This window comes from Portunus trituberculatus, chromosome 3 (genome assembly GCF_017591435.1).
Source record: "Portunus trituberculatus isolate SZX2019 chromosome 3, ASM1759143v1, whole genome shotgun sequence".
NCBI classification, from domain to species: Eukaryota; Metazoa; Arthropoda; class Malacostraca; order Decapoda; family Portunidae; genus Portunus; species Portunus trituberculatus.
The window spans coordinates 8,112,755-8,136,966 of NC_059257.1; the positions used below are offsets into that span (position 1 = coordinate 8,112,755).

At 38.0% G+C, this 24,212-nt stretch overlaps 1 protein-coding gene across 1 annotated transcript in view; it reads left to right on the forward strand.

Annotated features, from left to right (window-relative positions):
• The window catches only part of LOC123509787 (probable chitinase 10), a 64,962-nt gene that overhangs the window by 21,937 nt on the left and 18,813 nt on the right, over nt 1-24,212 (forward strand). The window contains 8 exon segments of the mRNA XM_045264335.1: nt 8,350-8,492; nt 9,192-9,317; nt 9,638-9,754; nt 10,034-10,285; nt 11,287-11,469; nt 11,672-11,800; nt 12,081-12,236; nt 24,041-24,143. Coding sequence (XP_045120270.1) covers nt 8,350-8,492; nt 9,192-9,317; nt 9,638-9,754; nt 10,034-10,285; nt 11,287-11,469; nt 11,672-11,800; nt 12,081-12,236; nt 24,041-24,143 — 1,209 coding nt within the window.

A 24,212-nucleotide genomic window follows, 5' to 3' on the forward strand; every position in this document is an offset into this window, starting at 1 on the left:
GAGGAGAGGCAAGGGTTAGCCACAAGTATTCCAAACTCTTGTGAATCCCGTTTTCTATCAGGTTTAAGGGAAAGGTAAGAGGGGAGACTTAGTTTGTTTACCTGAGTCCCACCTGTGCTACTCTCTCTCTCTCTCTCTCTCTCTCTCTCTCTCTCTCTCTCTCTCTCTCTCTCTCTCTCTTCTTTTAATATTATTGGTTTTAAATTATGGTTCGTCATTTTCTTATTATTTCCTCATTTATTTCATATTCTCTGTTTATTTACTTGTTCATTCATTTATTTAAAAAGATTAAGTAAAGAATCTCCAAGGTCTCTCTCTCTCTCTCTCTCTCTCTCTCTCTCTCTCTCTCTCTCTCTCTCAGCAAGGACACACACACACACACACACACACACACACACACACACACACACACACACACACACACACGTGCATTGGTGGTGGTGGTGGTGGTGGTGGTTAGTGTTGTTTGTTATTATTATTATTATTATTATTATTATTATTATTATAACTATCATTATCATTATTATTGTCATAAATCTGTTTTTCCTATTTTTTTCCTTCTCTTCCTCTTCCTTCTCCTTTTGTTATTGCTACTGCTACTACTACTTCTACTACTACTACTACTACTACTACCACTATTACCACCACTACTACCATCACCACCAATACTACTACTACTATTAACACCATCACCACCACCACCACCACCACCACCACCACCACCACCACCACCACCACCACCGCCGCCGCCGCCAGCAGGTCACACAGCGGGGCAGGAGTTGCGTGACCATAAACTTTGCGCCCTAAAACTATTCCTACGTCGTTTGTCCCCTGAGCGGTGAAGGCTCACTATTTGGAAGGCAGACGCATCCAGGAAGGCCAACAACATAATTGAGTTTTTGCTATTTGGAACACTCAATTATTATCTCTCTCTCTCTCTCTCTCTCTCTCTCTCTCTCTCTCTCTCTCTCTCTGATGCTGTAATTCACTTTTCTCTTGGTCTCTTCCATTATTTGTTCTCTCTCTCTCTCTCTCTCTCTCTCTCTCTCTCTCTCTCTCTCTCTTTTCTCTTCTCTCTTCTCTTTCTTTCTTTCTTTCTTTCTTTTTCTTTCTCTCTCTCAAACAATTTTTTTTCATCATTTCCTTTCCATTTTTTTCCTTTCTTTACTTTCTAATTCCCTTTTCCATTTCTTTCCTTCGTTTGATGTGATTTCTTTTTAGCTTCCATCTCTCTCTCTCTCTCTCTCTCTTTCTTACTTTTCCCTCTTTTCTTTTCTTTTTCCTATATTTTTCATTGTTTTTACACGTTCTTCTTGTGGTTATCATTTAGCTCATGTTATTTCTCCTCTTTCATGGCCTCATCTCTTCCCCCCTCTCTCTCTCTCTCTCTCTCTCTCTCTCTCTCTCTCCCGGTTCTTCTAAGCAGTAAATCTTAAGTGGTCTCTTTCTTCACACCTTCCATAGCGCGCGTGGTTGCCTCGTTCCTCACTCCAACGGCGCCGGCAGGAAAATTATAACTTGCCGGCATAAATTTGGCTTGAGCGAGAGAGAGAGAGAGAGAGAGAGAGAGAGAGAGAGAGAGAGAGAGAGAGAGAGAGAGTACTGCTCATCACCTCCACTATTTATTTCAAAAGGCTTATCTAAATTTACAGGAGTTTTTTTTTCAAAGACATTTTTTTTTTTTTACGGTTCTAGAGGCAGAGTGACAAGATTTCTGCATTATTAACTGGAGAAACACTCTTGAAGGTCCCGCTAATCATCTCTGTGGCCTTGGAAAACATTCGTGGTGAGAGACAAGAGCGTTTTAGAATACAATCCTTTTTAATACGATACAAGGGTTTTTAAGGGTGTTTTTACAGTTCTAGAGGCAGAGTGACAAGACTTCTGCATTTTCAACAGGAAAAAACACTCTTTTGAAAGGTTCTAGTTGAAGTAATAAGGGTTTTCAAGATTTTTTTTGCGGTTCTAGAGGCAGAGTGACAAGATTTCTACAATAACTGGAGAAACACTCTTAAAAACCTCGCGAGTCATCTCTGTGGCCTTGGAAAATAGTGACAGAGCAGCCAGGCAAATAATCGTGAGCAAATTCTGTATACGGACCAGAGAGACAGAGACAGAGACAGACGGAAGGGAAGGAGGGACAGAGGGACAGAGAGACAGAGACAGACGGAAGGAAAGGAGGGACAGAGGGACAGAGAGACAGAGACAGACGGAAGGAAAGGAGGGACAGAGGGACAGAAAACAGGATAACAATAACAAAAAGACAGAAACTGCAAGGTACAAAGAACTTAAAATGTCTCTTAACTAAAAAAAACAAGACGGAAAATTGAGAAAAACTGCAGCAAATGTCGTTGTGGCCCCGAGAGAGAGAGAGAGAGAGAGAGAGAGAGAGAGAGAGAGAGAGAGAGAGAGAGAGAGAGAGGAGAGAAGAGGGTGGGTTAGCGGATACTATTACTGTCTAGGAGTCAATCCTTTTTAGAGACGGGAAGAAAGGGTTAAACTGCAGAAAGGAAGAAGAGGAGAAGGAGGAGGAGGAGGAGGAGGAGGAGGAGGAGGAGGAGGAGGAGGAGGAGGAGAGTGAAGGAAAGAAAGGTGTAAAAAGAGAAGAAGAAGAAGAAGAAGAAGAAGAAGAAGAACAACAACAACAACAACAACAACAACAACAACAACAACAACAACACCAGCAACAACAATAACAACAACAAGAAAAAGAACAAGAAGAAAAAGGACAATAAAAAGAAGAACAAGAAGAACAAGAACAAGAAGAAGGAGAATAATAATAATAATAAGAAGAAGAAAAAAGAAGGATGCATAAGACTTACGGTGAAGACTCAGTGAAATTAGAAAACAATAGAATATCAACAAACATTAGATCTATCATCAAATTACCTGCATTGGACGGTATACATTTAATTAAAGCTCAAAATACAGAAATCGTGAGTCTAAAACACTTGCTCACTTGTTCTCCCATTTCCATCTTAACCTCTTCAGTACTGGGACACATTTTCACCTTGAGATTTGTGTACCATTAGACCATTTTATTGACATTAGGAAGGGTCTGTGGAGGTCAGAAGATTAATGGACACAGTCTTCACTATTTTAACCCTTTCAGTACTGGGACACATTTTTACCTTCAGATTTGTGTACCATTAGACCATTTTATTGACATTAGGAAGGGTCTGTCTATGGAGGTCAGAAGATTAATGGCCACAGTCTTCACTATTTTAACCCCCACATGAGTTTCTGAAGCTGTATAAAATCACCAAATAGTAAGAAGAATGAATATGAAGACGTGTCATGTTACTGAAGGGATTAATAGTGAAGTGTGGACTGTTCTCCATTTAACTCCATTTTGCAGTAAAGTTTGAAATTAAAAGGTTTTCCAAATATTTAATGAATCTTCAAAATGCAAAGACTTGTGAATGACACACTGGTTCTTCCACTGCTCTCTTAGTAAACTGTGCACTGTTTTTTTTTTTTTTTTCTTATTTATACCATGTGGGCTTTTCATGGGATTTTCTGGGCTAAAGGGGATACTTTTTTAGTGTACCTCCTATCTCAAAACCCACCCGCTAGGAAACCGTTGTCCCAAGTGAGGAAGCCCAACCTACACTCGGACCGTGGACAGGATTCGAACCTATGCGCTTGGAGACCCCTCGGACCCCAAAGCACGGCGGCTCCCCCAAGAGAGTGTTCTCATTTAACTCCATTTTGCAGTGAAGTCTGGAATTAAAAAGGTTTTCCAGACTCAAATGTCAAACAGCCAAGCACACTTTACTATCTTGAATTATTTGTGCTCTCGGCTGGCCGCGGAAGCAGAAGTTTATCATTTTATTAACATTTACAGTCTGAAATAAGAGTTTAGTACTGGGACGCAATTTTACCTCTTTTGCTTCACTAGGATGTTGCAGAGAGGCTTGGAGTCACTTATAATGGTCTAGATGGTTCGTTTTTCTTTATTTTCCTTCTCTTGCTTCACTAGGACGTTGAGAAGAGGCTTGAAGTCATTTATACTGCTCTAGGTAATGCTTTTTTTTTTTTTTTATTTTACTTTCCTCTCTTGCATGGAGTCACTTGCACTGTTTTAGATAATAATTGTTTTTTGCTTTCCTTCTCTTGCTTCACTAGGACGTTCAGGAAAGGCGCTAGCTGAAGTAATAAGGGTTTTCAAGTGTTTTTTTTTTTTACGGTTCTAGAGGCAGAGTGACAAGATTTCTTCATTACTAACAGGAGAAACACTTCTAAATGATGGATGTTAGGCCGGACACCTTCATGGATTCGCGGAGATTAGGTTCTCTTGGAAACTGTTCATAAGAGAATTTGCGCGGAGCCTCAATATACAATAAGACATCTTGCGAGGTCTTCTAAGCACGCACCAAGGGAAGAGAAACAACAACCAATTGAGTTTGTGATTAGATGATTTTTTATTGACATTAGGAAGGGTCTATGGAGGTCAGAAGATTAATGGCCAGTCTTCACTATCTTAACCCCCACATGAGTTTCTGAAGCTGTACAAAATCACCAAACAGTAAGCAGAATGAATATGAAAACACGTCATGCTACTGAAGGGTTTGAAAGAGTCAGTTAAACACGTCACAATCTTATCTATCTTAAAACAATTAGTGCATTTCAGCCTTGCGTTTCATTTCTTCAGACCTTTTTTTTAATATAAGATGGGAAATGGGCTAAGAGAGACAAAGAATAAAAAAAAAAAGAAGGCCCACTTAGGTGTTACTCCCCCTGCAGGTCCGATAGAATTAGATAAACGATAGGTACAGATGTCTTGTCATTATTCACAGTCCAAGAGTTTCAAGGTCAATTTGCTCAAACATTGATAACCACGTGTGTCTTTAACCCTTCAGTACCCCCGACGCGTTTCCATATTCACTCTTATTATTTGGTGATTTTATACAGCTTCAGAAACTCTTGTGAGGGATTGAAATAGTGAAGACTCTGGCCATTAATCTTCTGACCTCCATAGACCCTTCCTGATATCAATAAAATAGTCTAATCGTACATAAAACTCAAGGTAAAAATGTGTCCCAGTACTGAAGGGGTTAAAATAGTGAAGACAGTGGCCATTAATCTTCTGACCTCCACAGACCCTTCCTAATGTCAATAAAATGGTCTAATCGTACACAAATCTCAAGGTAAATATGTATCCCAGTACTGAAGGGGTAAAGATGGATCTACTTAAACAACTATAGTCACGTGTGTTCTTAAAATCACCTCAAATAACACTAAAATTCTCGTTACTAGTGTACCGTCCTATGCTTCTATTTTGCTGGCAGTTTAAAATTAGTGTGTGTGGGGGCAGTGCATTTGTAGATTAGATTAAAGCCACACACATATAGACACACACATACATACACACACACACACACACACACACACACACACTCTCTCTCCCTCCCCTCTCCCTCTCTCTAGTAAGTTAACCGCCTAATTGTCACAGCAACTCAAACTGAACATAATAATCTGGCGGAAGTTTGGAGTACAATAATTAAACTCTGAATTTATTATACAGCTGGGAACGAATGAAGTGAAGTTGAGAAGTTAAATTACCCTGTACCTTTATTATTTTATACCTATTCACTTAAAAAATAAATAAATAAATGAAGTTGAATAGTTTGATTACTCTCTACATTTTTTTTTTATTAAAGTGAAAATTTTTATGAAAACTCTCGTACTGATATGAAGAAAGTGATGTTGCAATGTTCTTTTTTCCTGTTTTTTTTTTCCTTTTTCCTTATTTTTCACGATTTATTCAGTGTGAATTAGCATTTTGGCAACTTTACCTACTGTGAGACTTGTATGTTTGTTTGTATGTGTGTTTACCCTACCTTTCTTTTAACCTAACCTATTCACTTCCAAAAAATGAAATAGAATAGATTAATTACCAAAGATTAATTTCACCTGCTCACTTCACCACGGATTGCTCAAATGAAGTTCCTGGACAAAGTTTGAAGAGAAGTTGTATTCAGGTGGTTTCCGTGTAGCGACCAAAGCTTTCACCAAACAGTCGGAGCAAGAAGCTTAATGCAAAGTCCCTTCCCAGCCACACAGCGCTCACTTCCTTGCTAAAGCTTAATGTTGCCGTCCCAAATGTACCTTATTTCTTTCGGCGTGGGTACAAACTGAATTCTATCTCATTGCTACTGCTACTGCTACTGCTACTGCTACTACTACTGCTACACTGAAGGATTTACCATATCTTTTGTTGTCTTTTGTCAGAGAAATGTGATATTATTGGCATCATATTGAATTATCTCTCATAGTAGAAAATTTTGTCTATGTAACCCGGGAAGAGGCCTACTACTACTACTACTACGACTATTACTAACTAAATAAGACTGACAACTATTCTTTTTTAAGTTATTCACCTTCATTCTGTTTGTGGTAAGGGTATGAAGTGAGTTCTATCTTACTGCTACTACTGCTACTGCTACTGCTACTGTTGCTGCTGCTACTGCTACTACTACTACTACTACTACTACTACAATTACTTCTACTACTATAACAAGAAGAAGAACAACAAGTACTACTATTACTATTACTACATCATCAACAACAACAACAACTACTACTACTACTACTACTACTACTACAAGTACTTTTACTATTACAACAACAATAACCACAAGTACTACTACTACTACTACTATTACTACAACAACAATAATAATAACAACAACTACTACGAATAAAACAACAACAACAACTACTACTACTACTACTACTACTACTACTACTACTACTACTAACTACCACTAATTCTAACACAACTTCTCAAACCCCCCAAACGTTGTCTTCCTCAGTAATCCTTCACAGTGTATTCCCAAAAGTTTCCTTCCTCCCTGCTGGATACAAGACACGTCCTGTCCCGCTGGTGGCATCAGATTTTCCCCTTGAACTCCAGAATTTCCTCCCATAACTCGTGGTATTCAACCCTTAAGATCTCCTCCTCCTCCTCCTCTTCTTCCTACTTCTTCTTTCCTCCCATAACTCGTGGTATTCAACCCTTAACATCTTCTGCTCCTCCTCCTCCTCCTCCTCCTCCTCTTCCTACTTCTTCTCCTTCTCCTACTTTCCTTGTGGACATCGAAGACTTCATGTTGTTTTAGGGAAGGTCCAGACTTCGTCCATTAACTCTTCTCTTTCCCCTCTCTACTTTTTATCCTTTTTTCTGTCTCAAGCTGTTGTGTATTTTTTTTTTCACGTGAGATTCTCCCTTCTTCCTTTTTCCGTGCGAGTAAAGAGCGTGAGGATGTGATGAATATTCCGTGTCCTCTCATCTTTATGCATTTAAGATCTCTATTTCGTCCTCCTGTCCTCTCATTACGAAAGAAAGAGTCGAGTTGCTGTGATTTTTAGTTAAGAAACGCTGCAACATCTTCCTGTACCATGTCATTCTATAGCTTTTCATTTATTTTTGCTGTCTGCAACGTGAATACTACTCTCTCTCTCTCTCTCTCTCTCTCTCTCTCTCTCTCTCTCCTACTGTTTCTGCATTATACAAAATACTGTTATTCTATTTTTTCTTTATTATTTTATACAAAACATCGAAAATCTATTGTTACAGATGCGTGTTATTTTGATCTACAAATGTTGATGTTAATTTCTGTTTGTTATATAATAGTGTAGCCTTAATTCTTACGGCCACATAACAATTAAGTGTATTTATGCTCTAATTTTGGGTCCTTCTAAAACTATCTCTTCTTGGACCTAAATCCTTAAGTTATGTACACCAAGTTTCACCTAAAATGTATATTGTATGGCCTAATTAACATACCAATATCAATCTCTCTCTCTCTCTCTCTCTCTCTCTCTCATAATCTTTTCATTTTTCATCAGGATCTATCAGTAATGTCTTCTTTTTCTTTTCTCTCTCGTTTTGACAATAACACCTTTTCTCCACTTTTCCCTACCTCAATCTCTATTTTCTTCCCTTATCTGAAAGTAGTTCCTCTTTTTCTTTTTGTTTTCCCTCCAATATATGAATCTATCCTTTTTTCCTCCAGTATCTGTCAGTAATGTCTCTCCTTTTATCCTTTTCCTTCCATAATCTTCTTTTCCTTGTCTGATGTGATAGCAACGCCACTCCTTTCATATTAGATCTCCTGGTAAAATCTATTTCTGTTCTTTTCTTCTATGCATTTCTCAACATTTATCAAATAATCTGTTAGTAACGTCACATCTTGTTCCTTTTCCTTCCACAATCTCCTTGATACAAAAATAACACTCCTTCCTCGTTTCTTATTCCAATATTTGCCTCTCATTTCTTTCATAAGCTTTATATTTTCCTTCCTTGACCTGTATTCCTGATTCTCTCCCCTCCCGCGGCCACAGGGGGCAAGATGGTGGGCTACTACGGGTCCTGGGCCACGTACCGTCCGGGTGCCGGCAAGCTCAGCATTGATAACATCGACCCTTACATTTGCACGCATTTGATCTACGCCTTCGCGGGTGTCGGCTATGACAACAAGATCAGAGTAAGTGATCGTGTTTTCCTAGGCCAACTGTTACTAATAGAAATAGCAAGACGGAATGCTCACCAACATTTCATCTTCCACTTTATCTTCTCAAATTGTCACAGGCCATAATGGAGGTTACTGTGGTTTTCAAGTGTGTTTCTCTGATTTGTAGTGATAGTTTAACTTAAATTCAGCATCACAAACAGAGCAAACACTCATAAAACAAGACTAAGCTTCCCTGTGGCGTTAGAAAAGTTCTTAGAAAAGTTTATGGCGTGTAAAAATATAATTCACATTTATTTTGTTGGTGTCAGGTGGTTTGTATTTTTATTCCTCCTACCGCTTTCCTGCTTTCTCCTTCAGTCTCGTATTATTCTATTTTTCTTTCATCTTTGTTTCTTATTCCTTTTCTTCTCTTTTACTTAATGTTAATGTGCTTCTTTGATGTTTCCAATCCTAGTTCTCGTGTTCCTCCTCCTCCTCCTCCTCCTCCTCCTCTCTTCTAATTCAAGATCCTTTAATTTCTGTTACTAATTTCCCTTACAGTTTTTCATTGTAATTGATATATTTTTTGCATTTCTTCTTGCGCCTCCTTCTCTTCCCGTCTCATTCACATTTTTATTCTCCAGTTATTGTTAGTTTTGAGACATATGTGTTGTATAGACCTCTGTTTCTTACAGTTTCCCTCAAATTCTCACACATTCATCTTCCATTAAGGTGGTGGATTCCTCTAATGACAGCGATTTCTACGATCGCTTCAACGCCCTCAAGAGGAGGAACAGCAACCTCGTCACCCTCCTTGCTGTGGGTGGCGCTGACGGGGGATCTGCTAACTTCTCCACGGTAACGATACTGCTACCACCACTACCATTACCACTACTACCACTACCACCACTACTACTACTGCTATTACTACGATTATTACTACTCTTACTACTACTACTACTACTACTACTACTACTACTACTACTACTATTACTACCACTATCACTGACTCTGTTATTTCTCTGGGATTCATACATAACATAAGGTATCCCACCGCTGTCACCAATTACAGCTTCCAAAATTTTTAAGCGATAGATAAACTTCTGTTCATATTACCTGTAATAAATTTGGACATCATTACGCTTGGCTGAAATATGTACTTTATTTCTCAACTCAAGATGGCAGCCAGTGCATCCTCTAGGAGGACTTTTGTTAACTCCAGCATCGAGCTGCTGCAGAGGCACGGCTTTGATGGTCTTGACATAGACTGGGAGTATCCAACTCAAGGAGACCAGGTAAGAAAGAAGAAGAGGAGGAGGAGGAGGAGGAGGAGGAGGAGGAGGAGGAGGAGGAGGAGGAGGAGGAGGAGGAGGAGGAGGAGGAGATGGGTAACACAAAAACATGATTGCACTTTTTGTATGAAGAGAAAAGGTTTAGATAAAGAAAATGAGAAAGTTGGAAATTCTTAAAAAATGACAGAAATTGAAGGAAAGGTAACATAACATAAGATTAAAGAGATCACATAATCTTCATCAACCAATTATTCACTGTTTGGTTTACGTTTTCTTCCACAGAGGAACTTTACCCTTCTGCTCAAAGACCTGAAGCAGGCCCTGCAAGCTAAAGGAATGATGCTGTCGGCGGCTGTGTCTGCCGGCAAATCAACAATTGATGCTGCCTATGATGTCCCGGGCATAGCTCAGTACTTGGACATGGTGAACCTGATGTCCTATGACCTGCATGGTCACTGGAACCCTTACACTCACCACCAGTCTGGTCTCTATGCCCATCCTCAAGATAAGAGCGACAATTTGTACTTCAACCAGGTGAGTGAGGCCACAGATGAACCATGAAGACCCTATTTAGAAACCACGACCATTTTCCAAGCCCACAGAAATGATTAGCAGAGTTTTTAAGAGTGTTTCTAGAACTGTAAGAACATCTTAAAAACTCGTGTGAATTAAAGTAAAGGCTTTTGAAATAGTAGGGATGAGGCATATCAAAGTTTGAGAATATGAGCCAATGAAACACGCAAAAAGAAATCTGCTTCCTTAGAGCGTTTCCATTTCCCTGTTACCTTCAGCCCAATTCAACAAACAATTACCAAAACATCATTAACAACAAACACAAAAACAAGACAACTTCAACAATCACAATAAAAACAAGAACAACAGCAAGTGTCTCTTACCAGTATTCTGGCTAGTGACAGTAATCTCGATGCCCTGTCTCAGACCACTTGCTCCTGTGTTGTACCTGTAATTGGAGGAAGAATATGTAAGATTGACATGGTTGGCTGGAAACCGAATGACATTACCCAGTGCCAAAGATGTAAAATCCTGGATTGTTAATAGTTTTTGGACAACTTGTATAAGTTAATTATCATCTGTTGGAATTGGAAGGAATACGAGAGATCTAAAGACATGATGATCTAATATATGAGTACACGAAAACAAAGAAAAATCGGCATGAAAAGAAAATAAGTGAAGATATTCGGATATATTTTACATGATTTTGCTGCTGAATCTTGAATACAACGCGCTTGATTCCACTTCAAGACAAGAGCCTCAAACAATCTTCTTTTACTCATCCCAAACAGTTGTCTATTTATTCCATGTCCTCCCCAGCGAAGCCTTCCATCTAAGACACATACTCCAAGATTGGATACCCGTTTGAATTTTTCTTGATGAACCAGCACCTTAGTGGAACTTGTTTCTCCTTTTTGCTCCGTATCACCGTTACTTTTGCATAAGAAAGACATTCTCTTGCCTTTCCTCAATTTTTTTCCTGCATATTGCTTTGTATTAAATCCCATACTATTCTTTTCTAGGACTTTGCTGTCAAGTATTGGATCAGGAAGGGCATGCCAGCCAATAAGATCACCCTGGGAATTCCTCTGTATGGCCGATGCTGGACTCTGAATGGACATGACACTGGCTACTACGCTTCAGCATCCAAGCATACTGGCGCTGGACCCTACACTAAGCAGCAAGGAATCTTGGGCTACAATGAGGTGAATAATTGACTTGTTCCGCATTCACTTTTAAATTTCTTATATTCCACGAAGTCTTCCTTGCATCCTTTATTTTTTTCATCATTGTATTACTTGTCAATCTAATCACAACATCTCCTCAACCCAGTTCTCTTCGTCACTGAATCCTACCATTTCAATCATGTAAATAATAATGGAACATAATAACAACGTTGTGTTTTAGATCTGCGAGAAAATCTCGCAAGGCTGGACTGTCGTCAATGATCCCGCCATGAACGAGCCTTACGCGTACAGTCTGCGGGACAACCGCACCTGGTGTTCCTATGATGACCAGAATTCCGTGAAGACCAAGGTAAGGCGAGGAGCGAGACACGAAACAAAAACATAGTGTGACAAAATGAAATCTTATAACAAGAAGAAAGAAATATGAAATTAATCGTAAAGAGAAAAAGAGCGCAATGTTCAGAAAGGTTCCCAAAGTGGCCAATACAAAACACTAGAGGTCACTGATGTTCTTCTAGGAGCTGTCTTGGTTGTGGTCAAATAGGGATCATAAATCTCTTTAAGCTAAAATAAGGATATTTGGCCTCTCCTCTTCCACTACACACCCTCACTCAAGCCCCCTGCTCTAGGCTAGGTATGCCAAGTCACGCGGTCTGGCTGGCATGATGGTCTGGAGTATTGACACTGACGACATCAAGGGAAACCATGGTCGTCCCTTCAACCTCATCAAGACCATGAGGGAAACCTTCAATCGGTCTTAGATCACTCCTGGCTCTGCCACCTGTGTAAGTTACATTTTGGTCTGGTTGGTAAGTTACTAATGGAAAAAAAATTGTATTTTGGATGATTTAAGTCTGTTGTTGTGCCAATAATAACGTAGAAAGTCTCACTGTTAATCTAACAAAATATAAACACTTTGGGGAACATCTCAATGAGCTAATATTTATATACACATCATGGAGGATCATCCCAACGCTATCAATATAATCTATCCTGAACAAATAAGAAGTTGATATCTATTTGTTTCCTACATAATCCCACAGCTGCCACCAGTGTGACAAAACTCCTTCATAACAACTGCAAGAGACGAAAAATACCTTTGTTATAAATCTAATACCAAAGCAATCAAATATCTTCTGTTTCTTTCCATTTTCTCATTATTACACGATTCTCCCACTCCCTGACAGAACCGTGACGCCACCACCACCACCGAGCCAGTCCAGGTGCAAGCTCAGAAGTCCGAAGCGTTGCCCGGAACTACTTAGAGGAGCCTTCTTGCACTTTTCTTGCAATAATCCTTGTTTGTTTGCAGTGTTTTCTTTGAGTCTTATGAGACCATTGTCTTGTACTACACTTGGGCAATGTTAAAGGAAATCAGTGTTAAATATATTCTGTTCAACAAGTGTTTATGAAGTAAAAATGATAAGTAGGTCTAATAGTTTAATCAAATTTGTTATGTTAAAGTAACTAACTTAATCTAAATAAAGAAAAAATTAAGCTCATTATACTCCCTAATCACACTCCCGTGATAAACCCATATGGTGTCAAGAAAAAGAATATACAAAATTATTGTTATTGTGAACATAAACACTTTACTTTTCTTTCCTTGCATTTGAATATTTTTCTCGCAAGAGATGACAATGATTCATTGGTGCTTCACCGCCGCCACCACAGGAATATCTGTCTATCTATCTATCTATCTATCTATCTATCTATCTATCCATCTATCTATCTATCTATACACACACACATACACACACACACACACACACACACACACACACACACATATATATATATATATATATATATATATATATATATATATATATATATATATATATATATATATATATATATATATATATTGATATTTTAGTCTCAATATATTACTTAAATGCTTTCTAATACAGAATGTTTTAATTATTCTAAATCATTATCTTTTATTTTCCATATAACACTTAATGATTTCAATACATCATATCTAATTTTTTTTCGAATCATGATTTTCTTTTAATTGTTAGTGTAACAAAAACAATTTTCAAACAGCATACCTAATTTCTATTTAAACCATGATCCTTTTACTATAATCTAAACTAATTCAAAGATGTTTGTCCAAATGACCTGACTTGCATAAAAACAAAAACCTCTTACTTACAATACCTCTGGCACTCTTTAGACCACCAGTGCCACTCACATTGGTAGCAAGCACACTCGCATACAGTGCACACAACTCTCTGGCGCCCTGCACTCTATTTAACATGGCATCTTAACTTCATTTTCCTTCTTTAAAAAAAAAACGATGAAAAATAGGTCATTCACAGGAAGCTGAACAATAAGCTATGGACAGGTGACATGACAAGCCGCAGGTGACACAGGCTTGCTCACCTGGTTAGTGATATTTGTACAAGAACAACAACATGAACAAAGGCAACATGTTACAGCGATCATATATCACACCAAACGTTATTAGGAAAAAATCTATGGTTGTATTAACGTTTTATTGTTTATTGCTGCTATCATAAATTTGCCTTTTTTCCAATTAGTTTCTCCGTTTTAACAACAGCAAGTCATGTTAAGATAAGGGATTGTAAATATCTTGGGAAATAAATTGTTGATTACTATTATTGTTACCATTATCATTATGAATAATAATAATAATAATAATAATAATAATAATAATAATAATAATAATAAGAAAAGAAAAGAAAAAGAAGAAGAAGAAGAAGAAGAAGAAGAAGAAGAAGAAGTAGATGAAGAGAAGAGAAGAAAAGAGAAGAAGAAAGAGAAGAGAAGAGAAAAGAAGAGAAAGAAGAAGAAAAGAAGAGAAAGGAAGAAAATAAAAGAAGAAGAAGCATAAGAAGAACAAGAACAAGAACAAGAACAAAAAAATAAATAAAAATAAAAAGAACAAGAAAACAAGAAAACAAGAAAAAAAAGAAATGCAGCAACAACAAAAATAACAACAACAAGGAAGGCTGAGGAGAGGATGAGGGGATAGGGGGGAGGGGGATGATGGGAGGGGGAAGAGGGGAGGGGCAATTATGAGACGGTTTTTCCCCTCCATCCACCGTGACCCCTCGCCCTTCAGCTCGAAACTTGGCCACTAAAGAGAAGCGTGGGAAAGTATCTGTGGTATTTTCTCACGTCAATTGCGTTTTACTTATGTCAGATTAGAGTGTTTAAGTATCTCTCTCTCTCTCTCTCTCTCTCTCTCTCTCTCTCTTTTTTTTTTTTTTTTTTTTTAGTTCACCTTGTGTTTATTCTCTCTCTCTCTCTCTCTCTCTCTCTCTCTACAAACAAATGAACAAATAAATAAAAGTGGCGTTAAAAAAAAATAATAAAAAAAAAAAAAAGAAAAAAATAAAAAAAACTGCTTAGAAAAAAAAGTGAAACACGAAAAAAAAAAGATAAAATAAATAAATAAATAAAAAAGCAAGGACAGGTAGGAATATCTAATTATGTCACCTGGCGGTCTTAATGTACCCTATTACTTTATCTTTCTCTTATCTTTATTTATAGGTACGTTTCTTTATCTCTCAAATTCGGTTTTTATTGCATTTTTCTTTCTCTCGTTTTTTTCTTATTCCTGTTTCATAATTCCTTACTTTATAGAATCATTTATTTATTTTTTTTTTTTTTCTTCATTTTTTTTATTTCTATTTTTTTTGATACATTTTTTCTTCCTCAAATTCGGTTTTTCTTGCATTTTTTCTCTTTCTCTTTCTTTCTTATTCCTGTTTCATAATTCCTTATTTTATAGAATCATTTATTTATTTATTTTTTTATTTTCTTCATTGTTTTTATTTCAATTTTTATTTTGATACATTTTTTTCTTCTTACTTTATAGAATCATTTATTTATTTATTTTATTTATTTATTTATTTATTTTAGTTTGTTTTTCTCGTTTAGTTTTCATCTTCATTGTTTTTATTATTTTTTTTATCAGGGTTACATTTTTTTCTTTCTCAAATTCGGTTTTTCTTGCATTTTTTCTCTTTTCTTTCTTTCTTATTCCTGTTTCATATTTCCTCATATTATTTATAGAGTCGTGAATTTATTTTTCTTTTCTGTTTTTACTTTCGTTATTTCATATTCTCTCTATTGTTTTGATCTTTTTATTTCTTTTTTTTTGTTTTTCTCTTTATGTAATTTCATTTTCGCCTCCATTATTTTATTTATTTTCTATTTCTTTTTTAGTAAGTTCGTTTCTCCTTCAAATTCGATTATTACATTTTTTCTCTTTTCTCTCTTTTTTTCCTCTTATTCCTGTTTTTCATAATTTCTCCTTTTATTCACAGTTTTGAGTTTATTCCCATTTTCTTACTTGCATTTATTTCTTTTCTTCTCGTTTTCTTTCTCCTCTTCCTCTGTTCCATAATTTCTCCATTTTATTTCAATTTTCTCATAATTGTTTTCCTTCTTAATGTAATTTAATTTTCTTATTCTATCGTTTCATTTCAGTGAGTTTCGATTAAGTTGAGTTCAAATTGCTAACTTTTTTTTCATTTCGTTCCGTTTCAATCAGTTTAGTTCCACAGAGAGAGAGAGAGAGAGAGAGAGAGAGAGAGAGAGAGAGAGAGAGAGAGAGAGAGAGTATACAGGAGGTAGAGAAATCATAACTTCTTTCCCCCTTCTCTTCCTTCCCCTCTTCCCTCACTCTCCTCTCCTCTCTCTCTCTCTCTCTCTCTCTCTCTCTCTCTCTCCTCCCTTGACACACACACACTCCTTATTCATTGGGCTACTTAAATAAGTGCCATAAATGTCAATATTCTGAGTGCGTTTCAAGAGGGAGAGGGAGAGGGAGAGAGAGAGAGAGAGGGAGAGGGAGAGGGGGAGGGAAGAAAGAGAAAAAAAGAGAGAAAGGGTAAGAGAAAGGAAGGTTGGGAGGAGGAGGAGGAGGAGGAAGAGGAAGAGGAGGAGGAGGAAGGTTGGGAGAGTAAGAGGAAATAGAGGAGGAAGAAGGGAGAGGGAGAGAGGAAGAGGCATGAAACGTTAGAGAGGATAGGATGGGAAGGAGGAGGAGGAGGAGGAGGAGGAGGAGGAGGAGGAGGAGGAGGAGGAGGAGGAGGAGGAGGAGGAGGAGGAGGAAGAAGAAGAAGAAGAGAGAAGAAGAGAGAGAGAGAGAGAGAGAGAGAGAGAGAGAGAGAGAGAGAGAGAGAGAGAGAGTGGGAGAGAGTAAATGTTGAGGAAGAAGCGTGAATTAACAAAACGTCTCTCTCTCTCTCTCTCTCTCTCTCTCTCATTGTCTTAACTTCTTCTTCGTCTTATCCACTTTTCTTGTTCGCTTCTATTCATCATCTTTATCACGAATCCAATTGTTTTATTATGCAGTTCCTCTCTCTTCTTTCTTCCTTCACTTCCTTCTTCTAACTTTCACATTCTCCACTCCCTCATCTACATTTTCTCTTCTCATCTCCGTCTTCCTCTGGTTCCTCTTTCTTTTCCTTCCATCATCACTCTTTCCTTTCTTCTTTCCATCTTTATTCTCTGTGTGGGTTTGCTCTTTTGGTTTTCTTCTTCTTTTTTTTTTTTTTCTTTTCTTTATTTTTTCTCATTTTTCTTTCCCTTTCCTTTTCTTCTTTTCTCTCCTTTTTTCTTTCTTTCTTTTTCTTCTTTGCTTTCTCTTCTTATTTTCTCTCCCTTTTTTCTTCTTTTCTTTCTTTTTCCCATTTTTCTTTCTTTTTCCTTCTTCTTTTAGCTCCCTTTTTCTTCTCTTCTTTCTTTTTCCATTTTTTCTCTCCTTTTTAATATGCATGTTTTATTTTTCCCCTTTTTTCCTTTCATTAATTTTACTTTTTATTTATCTTTCATTCTTTCCCCTTTTGTGCACCTATATAACATTCCCCCCTCTCTCTCTCTTTCTGGTGCATTAGTACTCCACAAAATTCTTATACGTCTTATCTCTGCGCTGACGTAAGCCTTGTGTTGTCGGGGCGCTGAGGCAAATGCTAACACCTGCTTCTGTCCCTCGATGCCGGAGATAGCGTGGGAGGCGCCTTACTTAGTACACAGTGAGAGATATGAGGCCTGCTTGCTTGAGATAGAAGGCAAAGGGTGACAGAGAAAGGGGTAATATGCTGGCTTTTGGGGCATGTTTACTGTTGTTTGTGGTGTTGGTGGTGGTGTTGGTGTTATAATTAGTGTTATTATTGGTCTTTTCTTCTTCTTCTTCTTCTTCTATCGTGAGAGTTAAAAACCATTTCTGCTGTTGTTCCTACTTTTCTTTCTTCCTCCATCTCCTCTTTCTCCCCTTCCTTCTTCTCCTCGTCCTCTTTCACGTTCTTTCTCCTCCTCTTCCTCTTCCTCCTCCTCCTCTTTTACTTTCTTCACTTTGTACTATTACTAAAACTATCATCATTGCCTTTTAGTACTAGTAGTATTGTCAACAGAAGCAGAAATAGTAACAGCAGCAGCAGCAGTAGTAGTAGTAGTAGTAGTAGTAGTAGTAGTAGTAGTAGTAGTAGCCCCACTAAACAATCCCATCCGTGTTTGTGTCAATTTGAGGCATTCGACATGAGGAGCGCCAGGCAAAACACAACAGCCTTTTACAGTTTGGCGGGAACGGCGCGGCGGGAGATTGTAAAACGCAAAGACGACGATAAAACAAGAAATAAAATAGTTAGTACTTTATTTATGGCCGCGCGTCACTCCCTTCCGCGACGCAGGATGAAAAATGCGGCTCAGACCGTGACGTGGGTGACGGTGATGGAGGAGGAGGAGGAGGAGGAGGAGGAGGAGGAGGAGGAGGGAGGAGGAGGAGGAGGAGGACATTGCAGAGGAAAACTAAGAGGAAAATGATGAAGGAAGAAAAGGAGAAAATGATGAAGGAGGAAAATGACATTGAAGAGGAAAAAACGAAGAGAAGAAGAGGAAAAGGAGGTTAGGAAAGAAAGAAAATAAAGAGGAGGAGATGAAGGAGGAGAAAATAAGAGGAAAAGCAGGAAGAAGTTAAGAAAAAGGGAAAACGAAATGGAAGACGAGGAGGATAAGAAAAATAAAAAAAAAATGAAAAGGAGGAGGAGGAGGAGGAGGAGGAGGAGGAGGAAGAAGAGAAAAACACCCACACTAGCACAATCTCCATTTACCAGTTCCTTTATTGTCAACCAAATATTACCAGGAAATGCCCAGCCTACCACACTGCCTATCACAAAACCTGAGATCAACGAGTGTAAACATATAGGCTTATCTCTGAGATGAGTGACGGCCGAGACAACGATACCAGGTGTTGTATGGAAGTGAAGAGGAAGAGGGAAGGGGGGAAGAGAAGGGAAGGGTAGATAATGCAGGTATTGAAGTGAGAAACCAGGTGATGTATGGAGAATGGGAAGAGGGAAGAGGAAGGGGAAGAGGGAAGAGGAAGAGGAAGGGGGTAGAGGGTAGAGGAAGGAAGGGGAAGGAAAGGAGGATAAAGTAAATATGGAAGTGAAAAAAAACAGGTGATGTATGGAAAGAGGAAGAGGGAAGGGGGAAGAAAGAAGAAGAAGGAAGGGGGATGGAAAGGGAAGGAAAGAAGGAAAGAGTAGATATGGAATTGAGAAAGGTAAAAATAAGAAAAACAGACTCTTTTTGCTGTTTTTTGGGCATTATTAACACCACTACTATTCTTTTTAAGTAAGAGAGGAAAGGCGACCAAGGGCAACATAAAATCATAATAAAAAAGGCCCACTTAGTTGCCAGCCCCCTTGCAGGTCTGAGAGAGTTAGCCAGAAAGAAAGAGATAAATGTCTTGAAACTACTACTACTACTACTACTACTACTACTACTACAGCTATTAGAGAAAATGGGAAAAGGATACAAGACAGAGAACACCCAGTATATACAATAAGTCAGAAATGGAAGCACAAAGAGGAGAGAGAGAGAGAGAGAGAGAGAGAGAGAGAGAGAGAGAGAGAGAGAGAGAGAGAGGGGGAACAAGGTCGTAAGAGCAGCAATAGCACTGTTTCGACATCGCCCAGGCCAGGTGCTCATCACGTGGTTGTTCCCGCTTCCTTCTCTACCTCGCCGCTTATCATTAGAACGTAGCTTTGGAATTTTAGTCTCTCTGTATTTAGTGATATTAACATTTTCGTTTGGTATCATAAGATTTGACATTGAAGGAAGTTGTGTTGTGTCTTTTCATTTATCTATCTATTTAATGTTATTTATCTGTATTTTGTGATACTCCAAATATTTTCTTTTCTTGGCATTAATAGCAGGCATTGAAGTTGTGTTGTGTATTTTCATTCATCTTTTTATTCATTGTTTTCTATCTGTATTGTAAACATTTTCTTTTCCTGGTATTTAAAAGATTTGACAATGAAAAAAAAAAAAGTGTTATCTTCATTTCTCTATTATTTCTCGTGATTTTGAGATATTACCATTTTTTTTCTTGGTTTTAAAAAGATTTGACATTGAAGACAGTTGTGTTGTCTTCATTTATCTATTTATTTATCATTAGGAGAAAGTTGTGCTGTATCTTGTTATTTATCTTTTCATTCATTATCATTCCTCTGTATTTCGTGATATTATGTTTTTTTCTTGGTATTAAAAAGATTTGACATTGAAGAAAGTTGTGTTGTGTCTCTTTTTCATTTATTTATTTATCTATTATTTGTTAGATAATTTTTTGACATATTTCGGTAATTTTCCATAAGATTTGTTTTTATTTACAAAGTTACGTGATTTTCTGCCGCAAAAGTACAAAAAGTATAAGTATACATGAAGTCCATTAGCCAGAAAAGTAGAAAATTGCTACGACTACTTTTTAATGTTTTACAGAAATTTAAATGAAAAATAAGTGATATATTTATTACTTTTACCTGTTTGTTTTTAGTAATGTTTTCTTTTTAGTGTATTCATTCTTTCCTGGTGTATTTTTTTCTATATTTTCTTATTCACTCTGATATTTCCACATAATCTTATCTCATAACGTGCCTAAAATAAGAATCTTTTTGAGTGACCCCCTTTGAATTAATATTTTAGCACTACTACTACTACTACTACTACTACTACTACTACTACTACTACTACTACTACTACTACTACTACTACTGAATTATCATCATTATCATCATCATTATTATCACTAGAATCACCATTACTGTCGGTGTAATAATTCAAAGAAGGACCTTTCTGAGTGACCCTTTGAAGAACATGTACTGAAGTCTAACGAATCTTCCCCAGGTAACCCAAAGCTCCAGAGCCTTCAGGGATAAATAGCCTGCATTTTTTCCTTCTTGCCCTTCACTTTTCTTTCCGGCGAGGCAATTAGGAGTCTCCATTTTTCTAAACCCAGCTTTGTAGCCGCTGGACAAATTCTTCTTTTTGTAGATTCTTACACTACCAAACTTTTAACATCTTACCAAAGGACTTTCACCATTATTCCATTACAATATGAGCCTGAAAACTGGAGTCACATCTATTATCGTTGAGGAAGGTCCATGTCACTCACAGTATCTTTAAAATCATCAAAACTCCAGATAACTTCCTTGAAAATAATGTAGAAAAGCATTTCACTTCATTCAAATCCAGCTGAGGAAAGTCACCATTGATAACCACACACCACATCTAACCTAGCCAATGACAACCACACACCACACCACACAACACCTCACCTAACCAATGACAACCACACACCACACCACACCAAACCTAACCAATGACAACCACACACCACACCACACCAAACCTAACCAATGACAACCTAACCTAACCTAACCACACACCACACCACACCTAGGATCACTGCACAGCCTCATGACCAAAATAAATTCAAATCTACGAGGCTCAAATATGTGTTTCATCGTGCTGGAGGTTGATGTGTATGGTTATAACACCACCACCACCACCACCAATAATAACAGCAGCAACAACAATAAAATTAACACCAGCAACATCACCACCACCGTGGTCCACCATCATCATCAACAATACCACTACCACCACCACCACTAACAACAACAGTGGTTTGGTGGCAATGCTTCACCAAGATAGTGACGTAACGTGACATGAATCAGGAAAGGGAAATAGTGAATTAATCCCCAAACTTCGTCACGCGGGCGAGCTTCACGTGGGCTGCTGTGGAGTTCCCGTGGCTGGTGATGTGCGGTGTTGTGACGGGGAGGCCTACACACGTGACTCTGTGATAAGTTTCCGGGGGCTTAGGATAAGATAAGGAAATGCTAACTATACCTGCAGTAGACGGAGATATGGCTGATGAAATCCTTTAACCCCTTCAATACTGGGACACGTTTTTGATTTGAGATCTGTGTACGATTAGATGATCTTATTCACATTACGAAGGGTCTATGGAAGTCAGAAGATTAGTGGCCACCGTCTTCACTATTTCAATCACTTCAATACTGGGACACGTTTTTACTTTGAGATCTGTGTACGATTAGATCATTTTATTCACATTAGGAAGGGTCTATGGAGGTCAGAAGATTAATGGCCACAGTCTTCACTATTTTAAGACCCACACACGAGTTTCTGAAGCTGTATAGAATCACCAAATAGTAAGCAAAATGAACATGGAAACGCGTCATGATACTGAAGGGGTTAAAGATAACATGCGTAGTAACATAATTGATAGTTGAATGATGAAATATATTAGAGCATAAAGGAAAAAGGGAAGCTGAAGGAAGCCATCAGGTCAACATTTTGCAGTGCCTGAATGAAACATGTTTATTTCTTCCTGTGTAATCTTTTGAGACTTCCTAAATACATGATTCTTGAGTTCAATCCATGCATGACAAGGTACAAGAAGAAATCATGAATACTTGTGCCAGTGCCTGAATAAAACATGTCCATTTCTTCCTGTATAATCTTATGAAGCTTCCAAAATACATGATTCTTGAGTTCAATCCATGCATGACAAGGTGACAGCACAAAGGAAGGTACAAGAAGCCATCAAGACAACACAGGGCTTAGCTACACCAGTACCGTCCATCTCCCATCACTCCTATCCCTACGATTATCTAATCTCTTGAAGGCTCCCCGTTGACGAGGCACTGACCTGATTACTACCTACTCTTGTCACCTATGGGAAGGTCAAGGTGTGGCTCCAGGTGTGGACACTGCACATACACAACATGAGGATCGTTGTGGGAAAATATGCAATTCTAACCTAACGAATTAATATGGAAAGTTTAGTGTGCACATTATATAAAGGAGACTGATGAAAACGACGTTACCTCCTTTCAGTCCTGGGGCACATTTTTACCTTGAGATTTGTGTACGATTAGACCATTTTATTGACATTAGGAAGGGTCTATGGAGGTCAAAAGTTAAATGGCCAGTCTTCACTATTTTAATCCCTTCAGTACTGGAACATATTTTTACCTTGAGATTTGTGCACGATTAGACCATTTTATTGACATTAGGAAGGGTCTATGGAGGTCAGAAGTTTAATGGCTACAGTCCTCACTAGTTTAATCCCCCACATGAGTTTACGAAGCTGTATAAAATCACCAAATAGTAAGCAGAGAGAGGTATCAAGATATTTACCCCAGGCTTTTGATTAATTCTTTCGATTATTTTTGGAGACTGCAATTCCAGTGGGCCTTTTTTTCTAATAAATATTTTTTTTTTCCCTTGGCAGCTCTCCCTCATACATAAAAAGAAGAATGACTATGAAATCGCGTCTTGGCACAGATGGGGTTAATATGGAAAGTTTAGTGTTTATATATATAGCAAACTGTGATGAAAAAAAAAATGTTGAAATAAAATGTAAGGATTTAAGAAAAGAAGCTGCAGAAATCCATTAGGTATACACGTCTCTATGAAACAGGCTTACTTACTTCCACCCACCATACCATCCACAAATCTAACTAATCTTCTTCACTGCTCCCGTTCAGTTAGTTCAATTAGAGTAATAAAAAAAAAAAAAAAAAATATTCACCCACCATGCCATCAATAAATCTATCTAATTTTCTTCACTGCTCCGGTTCAGTTAGTTCAATTAGAGTAATAAAAATATCTAAAGAAATAGACTAATATTCACCTATAAACTAACTATAAATCTATCTAATTTTCTTCAATGCCCTCGTTCCACTTTCAATTAAACCCAATGACAGTAATGAAATATCTAAAGAAATAATTTACTATTCACTTGTGCTCAGTCTTCAAATAAACCTTAAATAAAGATAAGAGGAAAACCTGCTCAGTTCGAAAGGAAAAGGAATAATGAATGAAAAAAAAAGAAATAAAAGTAGATATAAATAATATGTAAATAAATAAAGATAATACTGGCAAAAGAAACTAATGAGAAATGATGAATAAGAACACATTCGCTCCTTGACAACCACGCGAAACTCCCAGCACCGCCACACACTTGAGACGTCCACCACTGCCGAGGCTCTTCATGTACTCAAAAACGCTGCATTTTTCCACCGAGGCGTGTGAACAGAAATGACAAACATACCCCAAAACAACTTGATAAGCCTCAGACATTTCCGTTCTTCCATTTTTTTTCATTCATATCAACGGGAGAAGGCGGCGATTGAGGTAAGGTGGGGCCAAGGGGGGTCGGGGTAAATACAGCAGGTACAGAGTGCACTGACTGGGAAAACACACCTGCACGCAGCCCACCAGGTGAATATATAAGTAGGTAACGTGGACAGGTAAGGCACACTACTGCCGACCATCACAAGGCACCATGAAGTTACTCCTACCACTCCTGGGTTGTCTCGCCCTCTCGCTCTCCCTCACAGGTAAGGACAGGTGAAGTGCAAGGCTCACCTCTGCCTCCCCTGGCTCACCTCATGTTATTCAGTGTTTTG